The sequence below is a fragment of the Dromaius novaehollandiae genome, chromosome 28, assembly GCF_036370855.1.
Source record: "Dromaius novaehollandiae isolate bDroNov1 chromosome 28, bDroNov1.hap1, whole genome shotgun sequence".
NCBI classification, from domain to species: domain Eukaryota; kingdom Metazoa; phylum Chordata; class Aves; order Casuariiformes; family Dromaiidae; genus Dromaius; species Dromaius novaehollandiae.
In genome coordinates this window covers 5098664-5116231 of record NC_088125.1, presented here as the reverse complement: position 1 = coordinate 5116231, position 17568 = coordinate 5098664, and the positions used below count along the sequence as shown (strand labels likewise).

Sequence of the window (17568 nt, the reverse complement as noted above, 5' to 3'; positions counted from 1 at the left end):
CGTGCTTCGCGCGCGCACGCGCGCAGCTCTGCTCCCTTCAGCGGGGGGTGTCGCGCGGGGATCGAGCGGGCGGGCTCTTGCATCACAGTGACGTCACGGCGGTGACGTTACACCGCTCAGAAACCATCGCATACGAGCAGATACCACCTTTCCCCACAGGGTCCTGCCTCCGGGGGGGGGGGGGGGACAGGCACCGGGACTATCGCCCCCCCCCCCCCCCCCCAGGAGCCCAGTCCCCCCAGGGAGCCCTCCCCTGACCCCAGGCAGGGGAAACATGTCCCCTGCCCAAGTCCCCCCTCCCTGGGGAGGTGGGAGACACCTCCCACCTCGGGGGGGGTCCCTGCCCGAGTGCCCCCTCCCTGGGGAGGCAGGAGACACCCCCTCCCCCCCACAGCCACCCCACGGGGGGCCCTGCCCAAGTGCCCCCTCCCTGCAGAGGCTGGAGACCTGACCCCCACCCCCAGGGGGCCCCTGTCCAAGTCCCCCCCTCCCTGGGGAGGCAGGAGACTCCCCCCAACCACCCCCGGGGGGGGTACCCCCACCCCCACCCCCAGCTCATCCCTACGGCCTTCCCGGGTCACCGCACCCGGTCGCAGCAGGTTCCTCCCCGTCCTGAGCCCCGCAGACGCCACGCGAGCTGCCACCAAACCAGGCTTTATTTATACAGGGGGGGCCGCAGGCAGCTACGGGGGCGGGAGGCAGCCCAGGCAGCCGGGGCTGGGGGGCCGCGCTGGGGGCACCGGGGGCTGCGCTGCCCCGCGCCCCCCTGCTCCGCGCGGCGCCTACTTGGACCTCTGCCTCATCTTCCTCCTCTTGCGCTTCAGCCTGCGAAAGAAAGCGTCGCTCGCACTCCGCCCGGCCCGGGGGCTCAACCCCCCCCCCCCGCCCCATGGAGCCGGGGGTCCCCCCAGACCCCACGCCGGCCGCGCCCCCACCCCACCACAGCGTCTGCGGGCGCCGGGGCGTTCTGAGCCTTTTGCGTGTGCACAGATTCACCCCCCGGCGGCCGGGGGGGGTCCTGGAGCGGCGCTGCCGGGGGCTCGGTGGGTCCGGGGCGGAGGGCGAGCGGGGCCCGGCCCCACGTACCTGCGCATTCGCTTCTTTCGCCACTGCGGGAGAAACGGAGAGGAGAGGAGGGGGGTCAGGGCTGCGGCCCGGACACGGCCTCGTCCCCCCGCGCCCAGAGACACCCCCCCCCCCCATAAAATCAGTCTGTGTCCCCCGACTCCGGCACAGAGCAGCTCTTCCAGCTTCCTCAGTCTTCAGTACCGAGGGAGACCCAAGGGCCGAGAGCAACAGACTCGAACGTTACTCCCAGAGACCCCCCCGTGGAGGCAGAGCCCCCCCTGCCCCAAACACCCCCCAGGGGCCCCTAAAAACTCCACGAACACCCCTCTCCCCGCCCCACACATCCCCCAGGGGCCCCTAAAAACCCCCGGTACCCTCCCTGCCCCAGACACCCTCCTCCACGTCCCGCTGCACCCGGGACCCCTAAAAACCCCAGAAACACCCCTCCCCCCCCAACACCCCCCAGGGCCCCCCCAAAACCCCAGATGCACCCCTTTCCCTGCCCCACACTCCCCCCTGCACGTCCTACTGCACTAGGGACCCTAAAACCCCCAGACACCCCCCTCCACGTCCCGCTGCACCCGGGACCCCCCACAACAGGACCCCCTCCCCGCGGGCCCAGGGACCCCCGCGGCTCTCCCGGACACGCCGCCGCCTCCCCGCGCACAGCGCCGGGCCCGGACGTTGTGTGTGTGTGTGTATGGGGGGGGGGGGCCATCGCGCCCCCTCCCAGCCTCCGGCCGCCCCCCCCGCGCCGCCATCCGCCGCTCACCTTGGCCCTCATGGCGGCGCGGGGACGCCGCGCTCAGTCCCCGCGGGCGGGCGGCGGATGGAGGCGGATGGAGGCGGCCACCGGGCGCCCACAAGATGGCGTCGACGGCCGAGAGAGAGAGAGAGAGACCAACAGCGCCCGCCGGGGCCTACTTATAGGGTAGCGCGGGGTGGGCGGGACGCCACGGGGAGGCCACGCCTACCATCCGCGCGGGGCGCCACGGGAGCTGTAGTCCGCCCCGCTTCCCGGAGCATCACGGGAGATGTAGTTCGAGCCGGCTGCCATTTTGCACAGCCGCCCTGGGGAGGAGGCGCAGGGGGCAGAGGGCCCGTAGGCCCCCCCCCCCCGCCCCACATCAGACCCCTGCCCCATCGCGACCGCGGGAGAAGCCCCCCACAGCCCCGGCGCAGCGCTCAGCCCCTTCGCTGTCGCCTCGCCGCCCCCCCACGCGTGTCCCCAGGGCCACAGCACCGCCACGACCCTCCTAAAATGGGGGGACAGTTCAGGTTCCCTCTGTGCGGCCACCTCATTTCTTCGTCCCCTTGAGGGAAACGAAATCAGGAGGGACATAAAAATCACTACACCCAGCACCCCCTGCGCACGTCCCCAAAACACCCCGCAGCCCCCCAAAACAGCAGACCCATTCCTCTGTCCAAACAGAGATGTCACTAGTCAATTTTATTTGGAAAAAGTCAGTTACAGAGTACTTTCTGGGAGTTTTTGCTTTTCAAAGTTTTAACAACTGAATTTTTGTTGCTTGTATCAAGAGGTACATTTTTTTCTTTTAAAGTAAAAATAGAAAATTAAATAAACCTCCAGCAAGTCTTAGTGGTTTATAAATCTGTATTGTGGACTAAGAGAAAGATTAGCTCTGCCTTTCTTCTATAGAAGGCAATAGACAGTATATTGCTTATAAATGCTAAAATGTTCCTCTTTGGGAACAAGGTATTTTTTTTTCCCTTAAGTTCATGGTTAACATTTAGGAGCTGCCTGAACTAGACCACCAGTGATTTGGACAGGAGCCCTCCTGCCTCTGGCTTCAGTGTTTGACGGGTAGCTACCCTGCATCCATTCAGAATATTCCCCGCAGTATCTCCGTTCTTATCCACCTGCCCAAAGGCCCCGCAGAAAAGCTGGAAAGGTTAGAAAATAGGAGCAGACAGTTTGCAGACAGAGATGGAAAAATTCAGGAAAAAAAAAATCACATTGTTTATTTTCTTTTATTGACTTAAACTTTGGTAATATTTGCATGTTTTGAGTTTAGGTTCTAAAACCCAGATGTTGGCAAGGAAGCACTTGGCCTGCAGAGAAGCACGGGAGCTGTCTGAAAGGGCATTTTTAGAGGCAAGAGGTTTTCCCAAATTTAGCTACAGAAAGTGTATAACCATAGACCTGGTCAGAGGATATCAGCAAAGAAAAAACCCTCACATTCAAATACATAAAATTCAATCTGCTTTTCTCTTTAACAAAAAAAAAAAAAAAGAAAGAAAAAAAAAAGAGAGAGAGAGAGAGAGAGAGAGAGAGAGAGAGAGAGAAATAGACTTACTATCAAAGAGTGATACCCCTGGATGAATTCTAGTCCAAGTCTGATGACTGCTGTAGCATTTCCCTAGTCGATCTCACCAAAGAGAGGAGCATGTGCAAAGGGGATATTTTTTTGAGCGATCCAATGCACATAAAAGAGTGGAACATATTCAGGGGCCATGGAAACCAGCCACACGGAAGAATAAAACTCCCCAGGATACCAGGGAATTAAAAAGTACTGCCAAGTGGTGGGCATTATGCAGGGGTGGTCAGCTCACCTGCCTCTTGCCCCTCAGCAGAGTTTTCGCACAGGGAATGCGGACTTCAGTAGCGTGCTTCCATACGTGTTGGACTGTCAAAAACAAGCTTATCACAGCGGCATATTAAAAAATAGAGCGTTTATACATAAACCAACGCTGAGACAGAACACAGTAGACAGAACAGTCTACGGTCTCATGGGGGACATAAAATTTGATACGACTTTTTCCAATTTTAAATGTACAATCTAGAGGCTAAAAGAAAGAGCGAGAAGTCTTCTGCTCCAAGATAACAGTTACAGTGAGAGAATGCCTACGCGGACGGGGAGGAGCTGAGATAGTGCTGTGAGGCAGATCACCTTACACCGTCCATGCGTACCATATCACTAAACACGGGTCACTTTCTCGGGCTTAATCAGCTGTTTTTTTCCAAGAAAATCTGTAAAGGGAGAAATTAAAAAAAAGGGAGGAGGAGGAAGAGGAAAGCAGGCAGCTCTCTACACTCCCTCTCTCACCAGGAACGGCTTAGTTGTTCACCTCTTTAACAAGTATGAGTAGTACAAAAGGTTAGAAAGAGTGGATATAGACTAGCTTTTACTCCTGATTTCATTTTTCTGCTTTCTTTTTTTTTAAGTAGTCTGAAGTGGCTGAGGGAATTCTCCCTCAATGGCAAAGTCAATAGGAGCTGGTTGTAGTCAGTGGGAAGTCCAGACTGTTTGTTGTTTGGTTGTAAGAGACAAACAGCGCTAGATTATTTTGTTTCTGTTTCGGGGGGGGGAAAAGGGGCGAGTGTGTGTGAATTGGGTGCTACATGGAGGGAGCTGGAGCTGTTCAGTCGCCAGCTTCATTCTCTTCCGCTGTTTCTCCCGTGGTGGCGTTCTCTGCGTTCTTAGAGGCCTGTGGAGACAAACCCGCAACGACTGTCAGAGCAGGGAATCGTTCAGCAACGCAGGCGAGGTGCGGATGCAGAGCACACAAGGCCACAAAGCTGTCAGCAGGTTTGACAGAGCCCACCCAAGAAACCTTTTTAGAAGGACGGCCCTTCTCACAAGGCTGCTGCTTCCTGGGCCAGAGGAGTGTCAGGATATTCTTTAAATGTTGTACTGAGATGGGCTGGGAAGGGAGCCCAAAATGTGACCATGCTGGATAAAGTTTGGGCATTGCTGTCTGCCAGATATAACGTGCCTTTAATCCCCACAAAAATGTGGCCAAATTACCTTCTTTTTCTTCTTTTTCTGGGTCTTCCGGCTTGCAGAACTTTGTAGAAGTGCCTAGAAACAGGAAGGAAAGATAAGAAACTAGAAAGCAGTCGTCTTGTTTTGACAGAAGGTAAAGGGAAACGCCTTTAAAGCAAAATATGCATTGCCAACCACTGAAGGAATGGCGGTAAATCCTAATGTGCATAGTGATAGATGGGGAATGCCATAGCCTCGCACTTCATTGAGGTATGAGGCCTTGGGGCCAGCTGTTGAGATTTATCAACTACTCGTAGAAAAGGGCTGGGTATCGCTGTCAAGCAGCTAAAGCTTGTGTTTGATGCAGGAAACAAGGGCCCAACCTGGTGTAGAGCGCATTCTTGCTCATGCTGCAGACTGCAGCACTGCAGGGTCACGAACTGCTGATCTGTGCCAAGCGCTATTGCCACTTTCTTGCGCGTGAAAAATAACCCGTCTGCAAACAGCTGCTGCCGCTTCCCCTTTGCCTTCAGAACTGTTTGCCATGGACCTGTCCAGCTTTTTGAATATCTGCACCCTCCTTATCGCAGATCCCCTCTGAGATCATCCCCACCCCGGTCCGCAGGCTTGGTTTGCAGCATATTACTCAAAGCTTTTGCTCCTGCTCTGGGACGCTCAGATGAGAACAGAGTAGGACTCGCTGACCGTCCCCTTAAGCTCACGCCTCATACAGCTTTCCAGCACAGTCTTCCAGATTTTGCTTCCCACTTTCATCTCAAGGGGTGCAAAGACAGTGACCCACGTAATATGCTACATTTTTTTTAAACCAACCTTCAGTTCTCCATCTTGCACCTCAAACTCCGACTTGTAGAGCTCTGGCTCAAAGGGGCCACTGGTTATCCTCATAGGACCGTTGGGCATTAAAAGCACTGTGAATTTGAACTGTGCAACAAACTCTCCTGCAAAGCAGAAACTGATGTTACTACACCATAGCCGCGCCCTGACATGTCTCATCCATTAGGTACTTGGGCAGATGTTTCCAACCAGAAGTTGTTTCAATTCCTATGCCATTTCCATAACATCACTGCTAAAAATCGTCCTGCAGAAACTTCTTAAACCCACCCTGACCAGGGCAAAACGATTCCCTAAGTGCCACCCTCCAAAGCCTCTCCAGCCTACTCTGTAAGCAAACGAGAGCGCTTCACTGTAAGTTTCTCCTTCTGCCCAGGAAATTACTCCATGAATGCTTTTATCTTGTCACTGGAACAATTCCCAAATAAGATTCAGAAGCCAAAGGGTAGAGAATTTCTTGGAGGATAAATCTCATGGCCCTTGAAGCAAATTTGAAGCGCGTGTCTGGACATAGAGTCAGCACCGGTCTTATCAGAATCCCGGAACTGACTGTCGGTTGTCTGCTAAGCATCCTTCCGCATCCCATTCTCAACCCTCCCACGGCCAGCACTCACCTTCCTTTTCATAGAGCACGTTGAAAGGCTGGAGTAGCTCATGTTTGGCGCATTCCACCACCCCCATCCTAGCCTTTTTCTCATCCTCAAATGCCCTGCGGAGGAGAAAGAGTCGAACCCGAGCTCAGGCCCTTTTCTAGAGCCCATCTACTGGATACCATCCTGCAGATTTCTAAACTGCCTCTGCCGTTAGGGTGGAGATTTTTTCATTTCTGCCCCCCTCGCCCCTGGCTATACTGTTTTGCAGTGACAAAGCAGATTGCCAAAGCAGGCAACTGTTCTGCAAACATTAAAGCTAGGTGAACTGTTACCTTCAGAGAAAGGAAAAAGGCAAGTGGGTTCAAGGATAAAAAGGGCCTGTCAACAGAGCATTGTTTCTTTATTGTGAGAGTACATCCGATGCAAAAATTGGCTGGAACTGCCTCCCTCTTTATGCTGCACTCTGACATTGCTTTCACTGCTCTCTTTCCTTTTGCTTTTACCACAATTTCAGGCTCCCCACACGCCACACAAGGCACAGGAGTTTCTCTGATCCTCAGACCCTGCCTGGGATTCCTGCTTACGCCCATAACATGCTTTCTCCACCCATTCCTAGGTTCGAATACAGCAAATCCCAACATAAAGCAGGAAAGGCTGCCTCCACCTCTGTGACAAAACAACAAAGCGAGTCGGTTTTGCTGTTGGCATGGTCTGTAAGCTCATGCAAAGCATCCAGCTCTGAACACACGGGAAGACCACGAATAAGAGCAAATACCTGAGAGTAAATGGCATAGTATCAAAGCGCCTCTCCACCTCACTGAAAAAGGCACGGGAGGTTTTCATCTTCAAGCCATACTGTTTGGAGGGGTCCCTTTTGTAAATTGTAGTTCTCTGTCCAGCATCCTTTGCCTAAAAATGCAAAAAAGGCTGAGACACAAGAGAAGCAGCACAACACTTCCTCAGCCAGATTAGCTGATGGTGTTCACGTGCTGGAACATTCACATTTGCAAAGCACTTTCTGTACTCTGACACCGTAAAAGTAAACCTTAGCTTTTCAGATGGAAAAGGTTACACCCAAGAAGATGAAGCAGCACCCATGCAACAGCTGGAACCGGCACCCACGAAGATTTGCCTGTTAGCACCATTTACTGCTGATGACTATTTTGAAACATGTCCACTTTGACCATGTGCAGAGTAACAGCGGGCCAAGAAGCACGGCACCCACCTTTCCCTCTCCAGTGCTGACAAGAACATCAACAGCATAAACTTCATGGACCTCAAATTCTGCTTTTTCATGGTCCTTCCTGGAGGAAAAAAGTTTGGTGAGTCAAGGAATGGTAAACGGAGAAGACAAAACCTTCTACATAGTCACTGATACCTCGAGCAAGCCCACACCAGGGTTAGCCAGAGAAGTCTACAAGCACATATACGGTGCTCTACAAGGTGACCAGGTCCCTGACCAGAAGAGCACAAGCTGAAGATTTATATGCCAGGCATTAGAACAGATCAGTGACAGGCTGGCAAGAGAAAAACAATTATAAGCCTGTGTTCTTCCTGCCCATGACAAGTAGTTCCATCCACATTTAAGGCCAAAAGGTCCTTAGACATTCAACACCTTCTCTTTGAACTTATGGCCATGTCCTAGGCAGGCCAAGAGCCCCATTACGCCCGGTACGATACAAGAGAATGTCACTTTGTCTCAGAAGTTAGTCAAAGCGCTGGCTTTAAAGCCACTGAGCTCTAGATACTCAGCTTGAGACCCAACACTGACTGCATCCCTGAGGGAGAGGAGCTGCTGGAACAGAATGATATCCAGCTCATTAGTTCAAAATCATCCCGAGATGCTATTGCCAGCGATCACCATCCAGTGGGCTCCTGGCAGCTTCTGTGAGACAAATGATAGGCCTTGGCACAGTTCCTGGTGAATTAGCATCCACTGCTACAACTAGCAACAGTTGGTTATTTTGCTGGCAGCCTCCAAGGCCACAGACTGTAATTCAGCGATGGAGACTCCTTCGAGAAACTGGACAGAAACCAAGAACATTCGCAGGTGCCAGCAAGGAGTTTAGATGTTGGGGACTTTCAGCCTTTCTTTCTCAGAGCAAGCCCTAAACACAGAACCAAAATCCACATCCACAGAGAACGTGCAAGGAGACACGGGGCTGCGAATCTGCCACACTGGGTCAGACCAGACTTCAAGAAGGGGTCACGAAGAAAGCAACCTTTCCCCTTGTTAAATTCTCCTATTGCAGTGACAGCCAGACACTACACGCAGACATACCTGTTACATCCCCCACTTGACATCACAGCCAAAAAAGTGAGAAACAGGACCATCCTTCAGCATCTAGTCACACCCCTCCCAAATGCTGTTGAAAGAAGCAGCCCCAGAGATGATGCTCACTTTTGCTGGTCTGTAGGGTTCTGGATGATTGTTTTCTCTCCATCAATCACATGCTGTTTCAGCTGGTGTGACAGCATCCCTGCCGCGATAAGAGAATCCATTAACACCTCCGAGCTGCAAACCAGCTACACAGTGACTTGCATTATTAACACTCCAGGGCCCAGGATTTCAGCCTTCAGCTGGAGTGAAAACAGTAAAGCAAACCATCTTTGGTGTGAACTTCCTTCAGTCATAGATTTCCAAGTGCATTAGCGATGATATTGAGCTTCCTAAGGCCCACTGCCTTCAGCAACTGCTTCCTCTCCAAAGAGGAGGAGGAGAAAGTTTGAGTTAGAGGTGCAGCCAGAAGCAGAGCCCTTTTAGTACTGCCATTTCTCAATAAAGCTCTCCAACCACGCCAGTAGGTTATAACTGATTGGAGGCGAACACACAAGTACGTAGCTAACACCCTCTACGTGCACAGCATAGGCTTTATATATATATATTTTTTTTTTTGCAGCTTCTACGCTCTGGGACCTCGGAGACTGCCGAGTGTTTAAGCCATGCATTCCCGGGTGTCTCCAGGGATGTCAAATGTCAAGTTAACGGAAACTTTTGGTTCTTCCTGGAGCGCCTAGTCTGTATTCTGTATAGCACTCAAAGCATATTTTGGGGGCTTCATTCACTCATCCTCTCTGCTTTGCGGTTCACCTTCAAATTCAAGTCTAGGAAACGGAACACACAGCCATTCCTGTTCCGCTTCCCAAGCCACCAGTCCCAGCAAGGAAGGTCACATGTCTCCATTCAGGAAGGATGGCTGCTGCTGGCGGGAAAGGAAAGCGCAACCCAGCAGCCAACAGCTCCATTTGTTTTCATGAACTGGGTCCTTATGCTGCTGCCAGTGCCTAGATAATTATGGCACTTGACTGTTTCCAAAACAGTGGCTGCTTAAACTCCCTTGACAGTGTGAGCAGCCGCCTCCTCACTGCAGCTGATGCCATGTTTTTTCACAGAGAAAGGAGTAAAGCATTGAGAAGACCCACAAAGCCATCCCACACAAGGACTGGGGAACTGATGTTTCAAGACTGGGCTAAAGCAAGCAAAGAGAGCAAGCCAGCTTTACGGCATTTCAGAAAATTTAACTAATAACAGACCAATTTAATTGTGGCTGAAAGAACTATTTGACAGTGATGTCACCAGCTATGAGAAAAGCAACTGCATAAATAAAGAGTCAAACTAAACTCTCCTGCCACCTCTCAAACAAAAATCCAGGAGTTTCATTTCTATAAGAAGCTATTCCAGTACCTTCCTACCCTCCTGCTATCAAGACTATCAAGAAAATGTGAATCAGCTTCCGGTAAGAAAGGAAATTAAATACCCTGCACATCTAAAGCACCTTTTAGGAAAGGCTCCTGTATTACTAGCAAGCTCTTTTTTATTTTTCCTCTTTTTTTTTTTTTTTTTTTTTTTTTTAAACTAAAGGGATTTTAACTACAAGGGGCCAAGTATGAATCAAAGGACCAAGCAATTTGTCCAAGGTAAACAGGAAGTCCACAAGTCAGGATACTACCTACTAGCCACCAAAGCCTAAGTCTTTTGTTATTGGACTAATGCATCTTTAAAAATTGGAAAAAAAAATGGAAGGAAGAGTCTAGACAGTTTTGAAGGGAAGTTTTAGGAAAGGCTGCTACATTTAAAGATGGAGTGTCTAGGACTCTCAGCCATTACATGTTCCCCAGAATTTGAGTAGGGCAGGTTGGGATTTAGTGTGTAATTAGAACATTTGCTACCTCTGAATCAGCTGCTCCCAAGTCCTTACCTTCAATTGGCGTGCAGTGAAACGAGTGGGCTATTTTGTTCCAAGCGTCTGTCACTTGCGTGTTCTAGATGAAGAACACATGAAAATACATTAAGGATATAAAATTCAGGACAGAAGCATGATAGCTTTTCAACTTGACATTGTTCCGTGATAAAACCATCAGGCTTTCCAACTGAGCAGTGCGCTAACACCTCCAAAAAAGGAAAAGCAGTATCAGCCTTTCATTTTTAACCCTATATCAACAAAAATGACACGTAACATGAGGTTAACTCGGCTATCCTCCATTGCACCCAGCGTCTCATCAGAAGCCATCTTTCTTTAGAAGATTACACTAGAAACTAAGAGCAACACAAGTATGTTTGCAATAGTAACACGGTGACAAAAGAGAACGCCTACAACTGCTTCAGAGTCTGAGCACCAGACAAGGGAGAGATGCAAGTGGGAGATTTAAAGGAGTATTGTTAGGAGGATTCAGAAGAAAGTCTGAAGGGACTGCCAAGAAGTGTTTTCCAACAGCTATGTATGTAGTGGGCACCCAGGCATTGCAAGATGGAAGACCAGCTTTTACCCAGGGTCTTTGCCACCTTTAACCCGCAAATGTGGTACTTTCAGCTGAGCTTTCTGTTTTCTCCCTATGACGGAAGGCTCCTACAAGGGAAACACCATCACCCTCTACAGATTAGTCCATCAGAGCCCTCAGACAGACAGTTGGCCCCATTACGTCTCGTTCTTATCGACCTTGTCCAGCAGGTCCCCAGTCTGGATGCGTGGCAGGATGCTGACAGTGAATGAGTTCAGAGGGATGCAGAAATTTTTCTGTTTGTTTCATGAATAGTTGTAACAGCAAGTACACAGGCCCCACTGCCTTCTGGGTCTTTTAGAGCTGAACCTCAAGCTGAGAAGTCAGCCACAACCCTGCTAGCAAGGCTCACCTGCTCCTTCCTGAAGGGCACTGGAATCGCAGGATAAAGCCGCCATGACTCCCAACATTTAAAATTTGCTCTGTGTGCCCAGCTGTTTTCAGAGATCAGCAAGTGGAAGTACTAAGGCCTCTCTCCGAAGCCAACTTCACATAAGCAAGAGCTTAGATATTGCTGGGAAGCCAGAACTGCTGACAGGAAGAGTCACCGCCACCCGCCCCAGTGGTCCGTCGCTCACCCCAGGAGCGGCTCAGCTGTCTGCGGGCAGCTGCCTCCAGATTCCCCACATAGCTGAACGATTCTTCCCAGGCAAGGTCACAGGCTTTTCTTTCTACACATGAAGTGACCACATGGCAAAGGCAGTGTCTATTTGAGCTTCAGGATGGGTACCTAGATACATATTTGCAAACACCAGCCACTCACCTGGTTTCCAGGCTTTACCAAGCGCAGAGCAGCTTCAGCACAGAGATGAGCTGCCTTGATGACATCAGCTTTACGACCTGACACAGGGTTTTCCTGGAAAAACAGAAAAACAAAGGGTCTGTAAGATTCATGCCTTTCCCAGCTATTAGCAAAAACGCTGTTCTGACTTTCTAGAGATGGAGGTAATCCATCTACCTGAACACTCTCCCACAGAGTGGGAAATCCAGATCAAAGGTGGAAGGACTTTGGGCTTCACAGCTCTGTCGTTGGGCTCTGCTCTGCCTAAAGAGCAGGTGAGTACATACTACAGCCAAATAGGTTCTGTCTTATGGGTTTCAACAGAAAAATCTCTGTCACAGACTGAAAACAGAACTAGACTCTTGTGTAGCCAGAAATACGGACTGGAGAGATTTCAATAGATTTCAATTTTTTCCCCCCATCTTCTCCCCATCAAGACACTCTGACACAGCCATAGGAGAAAAACCATTCCCAAGACCAAAGCTGACATCCTCCTCCCAAGACTGAAAATTTCTTCCTAACTTTACACACATCTTACAGCAGTAATTCCCGCAGCCAGCCTCATGAACACAGCTCGCTGTCATTTCCAAAAACGACGTGACTGAATGGCTGGAGCACTAACCACGCGTGCCATGGCAGCGTCCTCACAAACACCCGCCAGGGGCTGCAGGCTGCCCTCAGCCCCGGATGGATAAAGCCACCTGCAAGTCCGTACCTGGCATATTCAGACAGAAAAAGCAGGCAGCAGAGGCCAGATTCTGGGGCTAAGGAACAAGTCACCCCTGAACTCAGGGCTGCAAAGCTGAGGGCAGTGGCTCCCTGGAACAGCGCGGCGCGCTCGGGGCTCCGCGTGCCTCGGCCAGCAGAGGGGGCAGCAAAACCAGTCTGCCCAGTCCGCCCCACAGCCCAAGCCTCACCTCCATTTGCACAACAGGCATTAAATGCAAATAACTCACTGCAGCTCGACTTACACCTGGTTTGTTTCAAACTATTTGTAACCTTGCAAAATTGTACACGTTGAAACAGTGTGCCATCCCGCGTTTTCCAGATGACTGAATAATTTTTTTTAGAAAAACAGACTGTTTTCTTCTTGACACTGTTATGACACCAGAGCTCAGGAGCCTTTGCAAAACCACGCAGGAACTTCCGTGATGCTCTACACTGTTGCCTTCTGCAACCAGATGCACCCAAACATCAGCTTTTTAATATCACCTTTAGATTGCACTGAAAGTGGCAGCTGTACAACATACACCATTCCTTCAAAAACCTACCTTTGATGCATCTATGACAAAACTGTGTGCTACATTCGCTATGAAACCATCAACGTGGACTCCCAAGTCACTGCAATACAAAGAGAGTTAATTACAGGTGGGGCCTCACAACTCGGGAAACTTGTGTGACTTCTAGAAGTATTAGAAGAGTCAGGCATGTTTCAAACACTTCACTAATTAGCCAAGCCAAGGAAGTATTTAACACACCAAGCAGTATTAATGAGCGAAGCCCAGATGCTGACAGTACACTCATGGAAAATATAACTGAAATGCTTACATTTTGACCAAGTCTCCGTCTTTGAGGATGTAATCTTGGTCACTCTTCAAGGGAGAAAAGTGACAGACACAGTTATTTACTGATATACTCGTTGGGAAGGCAATACCTGTAAAGGGAAGAAGAAACATTCCATGAAGTCCTGCAATCTCTCACACCACGCAGGCAGAGACAGCAGCCCTGCCACTGCAGTTCTGTCACTTACGATTTAGTTTAAGCAATGTAAAAGGCCCCATTACCTAAGCCTCTGGCCAAAAAGCCATAAGGAACCTAGCTTGTGCTATGCTCCTACACTGGCCTTCTTTTTGCCCAGGCAACCACCAAAGAAACACATCCAAGGCAGTGAGACACTGGCAAAAGGGACCTCAAGTCTCCAGAGCACAAATCACGGTGCTTTCAGTGACACATTCGAGTGTTGCACAATATCCATGGCAACTACAGGCCAACTATAACCATATAGCAGGTCTTCCTGAAGGGACGACATTGTTGTCCAAAGTAAGTCCCATTTCAATGTGAATGATGGGGTAAATCAAAATGGGAAGCTCGGGCTGATCGGTGATGCTTACAAACAGGGCAAGCAGGACGATTTGGGTCCGAACTGGTTTTCTAGGAATGGTGAAGTATTTCTTACGATAATTAGCACAGAACTGTGCTTTCTGTGCTACTACCCATTCATGCCAGCCACCGAACAACACAACAGGGCAAGAAATATCCTCATATTGAGGAAGTTTCTTTGGAACAGGCCTCACCTTTTTTCATTTCTTTTTCCTTCTTGAAAATTTTGCCAGTCTCTTCCATGATCATGGCATCTCCCTTTTCACACAAGCAGAGAACTGATGCTCCAGAGTTCGCCGCTTCGACCACCGCACGCAGGACCCCTTAATTCAAACACAACGTTGTTGAAGTACATCAACGATAAACATCCTTCAAACTACCAGCAAGACTAATCACACAGTACCACGGTGAAAAAAGAAAAGCATCTATTTGTTTTCTAAAAAGGGACAAGACTCGGCTCAGCTTTTCACCAAGGAACCATGGGCATATAGAAATCCCATTGCAATTTTTATTTTTAAGAACCGACTTTTCAGGAACGTTTTCACAGAAAGCACAAGCAAACAAACATACATTGAGATTTGCAGAGGTGAAGTGCTGCAGATTCAGACACCTGTCTATAGACTCGCAGGTCTCAAACAAGCCAAGCAGGAACACCACTCTCCCACATTCTTTCCAGAGAAGTCAGAGCTACAGAAACAGGTTTGAAAATTACTTGGGAGACAAAATACACAGCCCATCCGAAGAGCTGGGGGCACCTTTGTGGATGTGTGGGACCATAATGCACAGCTCGATGGAAAGACTTTGCCTGGCTCCAGAGCTGGCAACAGCAGAGAACTAGCACAGCAAAGCCAGTTGCAGCAGCCTCTTTGCAGAAGCATGTTTCAAAGGTGAGCCGCATGCTGCTCCTCGCAGTCACGAAGGCTGGGCAACACAGGCAGCTTTCTGCCATCAGGAACTTTATGTGCCCTGCTCCGCGCTGGAGGGTGAAGAAAGTTGTGCTGCCTCTTTCCTGAACGCTGCCTGCATCCACTCCTGGACGCATTCTAGCTTTGTGCCTAGGAGTCCCATCAGCATTTTGATTACGCCATAGCAGACAGCGTGCGTTGTGCCTTATAGTACAAACGGGTGAAGGAATGTAAAAGCCGCGGCTCGTGTTGAAATACCGCAGGCTCCCATTCGTAAACACATCCCGATGGTATTCCAGGAGCAGCAGCCACAAAGGCCCGGGAGCTGCCGGAGCGAGCCGCGTACATCTTTCTATCAGTCCGCAGGCCAGGAGCCAAGGCACAGCCGCTGCCACTGGCTGACGAGCTGCTGTTTCCCCTCTTCCTCCTCTATCAAACTGGGATACCTTACAAGGAGTCTTTACGCTTATCCTCTAAAACATTTTGGGACCCAGGGATAAAAAGTGCACACATGCAGTTTCTCCTCGCCCTATGAGCATGCTGTTTTTGCAAGAGGCTGTTTTCTAAGTGTCTCTATTTGCTGGGAGTTTCTGTAGCCGATAGTGTGTGTTCTGGGTACTACAGCAATAAATATTTCCGAAATGCTTAAGGAGATGCTTACAAGCAAGTGTTTTTTCATAATTTCTTTGACACGGAGTAAAAAACAAAAATCTTTCACTTGCATGATGACTCAAATTTCAAATCATTTCAAGCAGCCATCTTTCCATACGCCACAGATAATTATGAATTTGGAATATTTTTAAGTACAGATAAAACTACAATAAAAAAGACATTTAGTGGATAGCTGGACACAGAGACTTAAAAACGGAAAACGTCAAAACAAACACAGTAGAGAGATAAATGGAGAGCTGTGTTCATCAGAGCATTAGAATGAAACCAAAAAGCAGAGAGCGTAACAGCACTAGGAACATCTATTAATTGTATTCTGTCCTTCCACAGGGCTTCATCTAGCAAATTAAAAGCACTTTATATCATTAAAAGGCACGTCACACTGACAAGTATCCAAGACATTTTGAACTGGAAAGTCTTTTTGTCACAGTTCTGGCTTTAATGTTCCCGAACACAGTCACAACGCCACTAGGAAAAATGCTGCGACCAACCCGCTTTTCCTCCATGGGAACTGGGGGTCCCGTCCCCCCCCGCGTAGCTAAACCAGTGGCATAACCTCTGCACCCCGCTGTTAAATACCAGTGAGAGCCAGGGAGAACCAGCCTCCCTTCCCCGAGGGGGACCTTTTCCAAACAGAAAAAATATAGGGCCAGCAAAACACGGGCTCGCAGCCCTCCAGAAACGAGCCCACGTTACTAAAGCTTTCAAAACCCCGTCTTTCTCCTGAGCTGCGTCCCAAGTTACTGTGAGGAACGATGACTTAAAAAGCGGCATTGGAGCCAGCAGCAACCAGTGCGACGCACGCTGCGGCCGGGACCTCGCAGAACCGGTCCAGTTAGCTCCTTAGGGCAGCTGTCACCTTTCTCGAGGGGGTAACTAGCCACTCTTAATGATACAGCAAAAATAAACGGTTAAATAAAAAAATAAGGGAAGAGGGGGGATTATGCGGGGTGGCCGAAGTTTGCAGCACGAATAACAGGGCCGATAAGCCCATGGCGAGCCCGGCGCCCCCCCGGGCAGGCAGCCCCCCCGGGCAGGCCCGGCGGCTGGCGAAAAAAGGCGTTAAAGGGCCGGGGCACGGCGCTCCCCGCCGCCCGGGGACGGGCTCCGCTCCCGGCCCGCCGCCGGCTTTGGGGCAAAAAAAAGGAAAAAAAGGAAAGGCGGCGGCGGCGCGGCTGGCCGGGGGGGCTGCACAAAAGGAAGGGTAAAAAGGGGGCGGCCCCGGGCGGGGGGGCAGGATGTGGGCAGCGGCGGCCCCACATGGCCGGGCCACGCGCGCGGCTGGCGGAGCGCGGGCGAGGCGAAGGGGCGCCGGGCCCGGCCCCGCCGCCGCCGCCGCCGCCGCACGTGGGGCGCGGAGGCCACGTGCGGCAGCGGCCGCCGCGCGGGCACCGTGGCCCCTCCCGGGCCGCCCCCCTCCCCGCGCCGGGGGCCTGCGCCTGACGGTGGGGCTAGGCCGCGCCGCCCGCCCCGCGCCCGGGGCCTCCCCGCCTCCCGCCGCCGCCGCCGGGCGGCCCGGCCCCCCCGCCGCGCCCTCCCGCCGGCCGCGGCCCGCACTCACGGTTGGCGATGTCCCCCCCCATCTTGTACTTGGTCACCACCAGGTCCTCGGCGATGGTGAGCTCGGCCGCCTCCTCCTCGCCCGACATGGTCGGAGCCGCCTAGGCCCGGCCGCCGCTGCCGCCGCCGCCGCCCCCCGCGCCGCCGCCGCCGCCGCGCTGAGGAGACCCCGGGCAGCGCGAGCAGAGAGCGCGAGCAGGGCAGGAGCGCGGGCTCCGCGCGGGGCACGCTGGGAAGCCGAGTCCCCGCCCCCCTCGCGCGCCGCCGCCGCCGCCGCCCCGCGCGACTACAGCTCCCGGCGGGCCCCGCGGCTCTCGCGAGAGCGAGCGGGAGAGGGCGGGGCGGGAGAGGCGCGGCCGGAAGTGGCGCGCAGGGCATGCTGGGAAGTGTAGTCTGGCGGGGCAGAGGGAGGGAGGGAGGGGAGGGCGCCCCCCGAAGTGGGGGCTGGAGGGGGGGAGAGACCCCAAATGGGCCTGGTCAGGGCGCGGGGGCACCGGGGCTGAGGGGAGGGCGAGCAGCCCGGGCACGGTCAC

At 51.9% G+C, this 17568-nt stretch overlaps 1 protein-coding gene and 1 long non-coding RNA gene across 2 annotated transcripts; both read right to left on the bottom strand.

Moving 5' to 3' along the window:
* Nucleotides 1-638: 638 nt before the first annotated feature.
* Nucleotides 639-2004, bottom strand: LOC135323777 (uncharacterized). Its single transcript, XR_010385348.1, has 3 exons — nt 1841-2004; nt 1087-1109; nt 639-825 (listed from the first exon to the last, which is right to left on the bottom strand). It is a non-coding gene; the product is annotated as an uncharacterized LOC135323777 (long non-coding RNA).
* Nucleotides 2005-2503: 499 nt separating this feature from the next.
* Nucleotides 2504-17293, bottom strand: PA2G4 (proliferation-associated 2G4). Its single transcript, XM_064498576.1, has 13 exons — nt 17037-17293; nt 14096-14224; nt 13350-13455; nt 13073-13142; nt 11784-11876; nt 10441-10504; nt 8643-8721; nt 7467-7545; nt 7017-7150; nt 6263-6357; nt 5628-5755; nt 4839-4892; nt 2504-4518 (listed from the first exon to the last, which is right to left on the bottom strand). Exons 1-13 carry the CDS (start codon nt 17122-17124, stop codon nt 4453-4455), a joined length of 1185 nt encoding a protein of 394 aa, XP_064354646.1. The 5' UTR covers nt 17125-17293; the 3' UTR covers nt 2504-4452.
* Between the last annotated feature and the right edge of the window lie 275 nt (nt 17294-17568).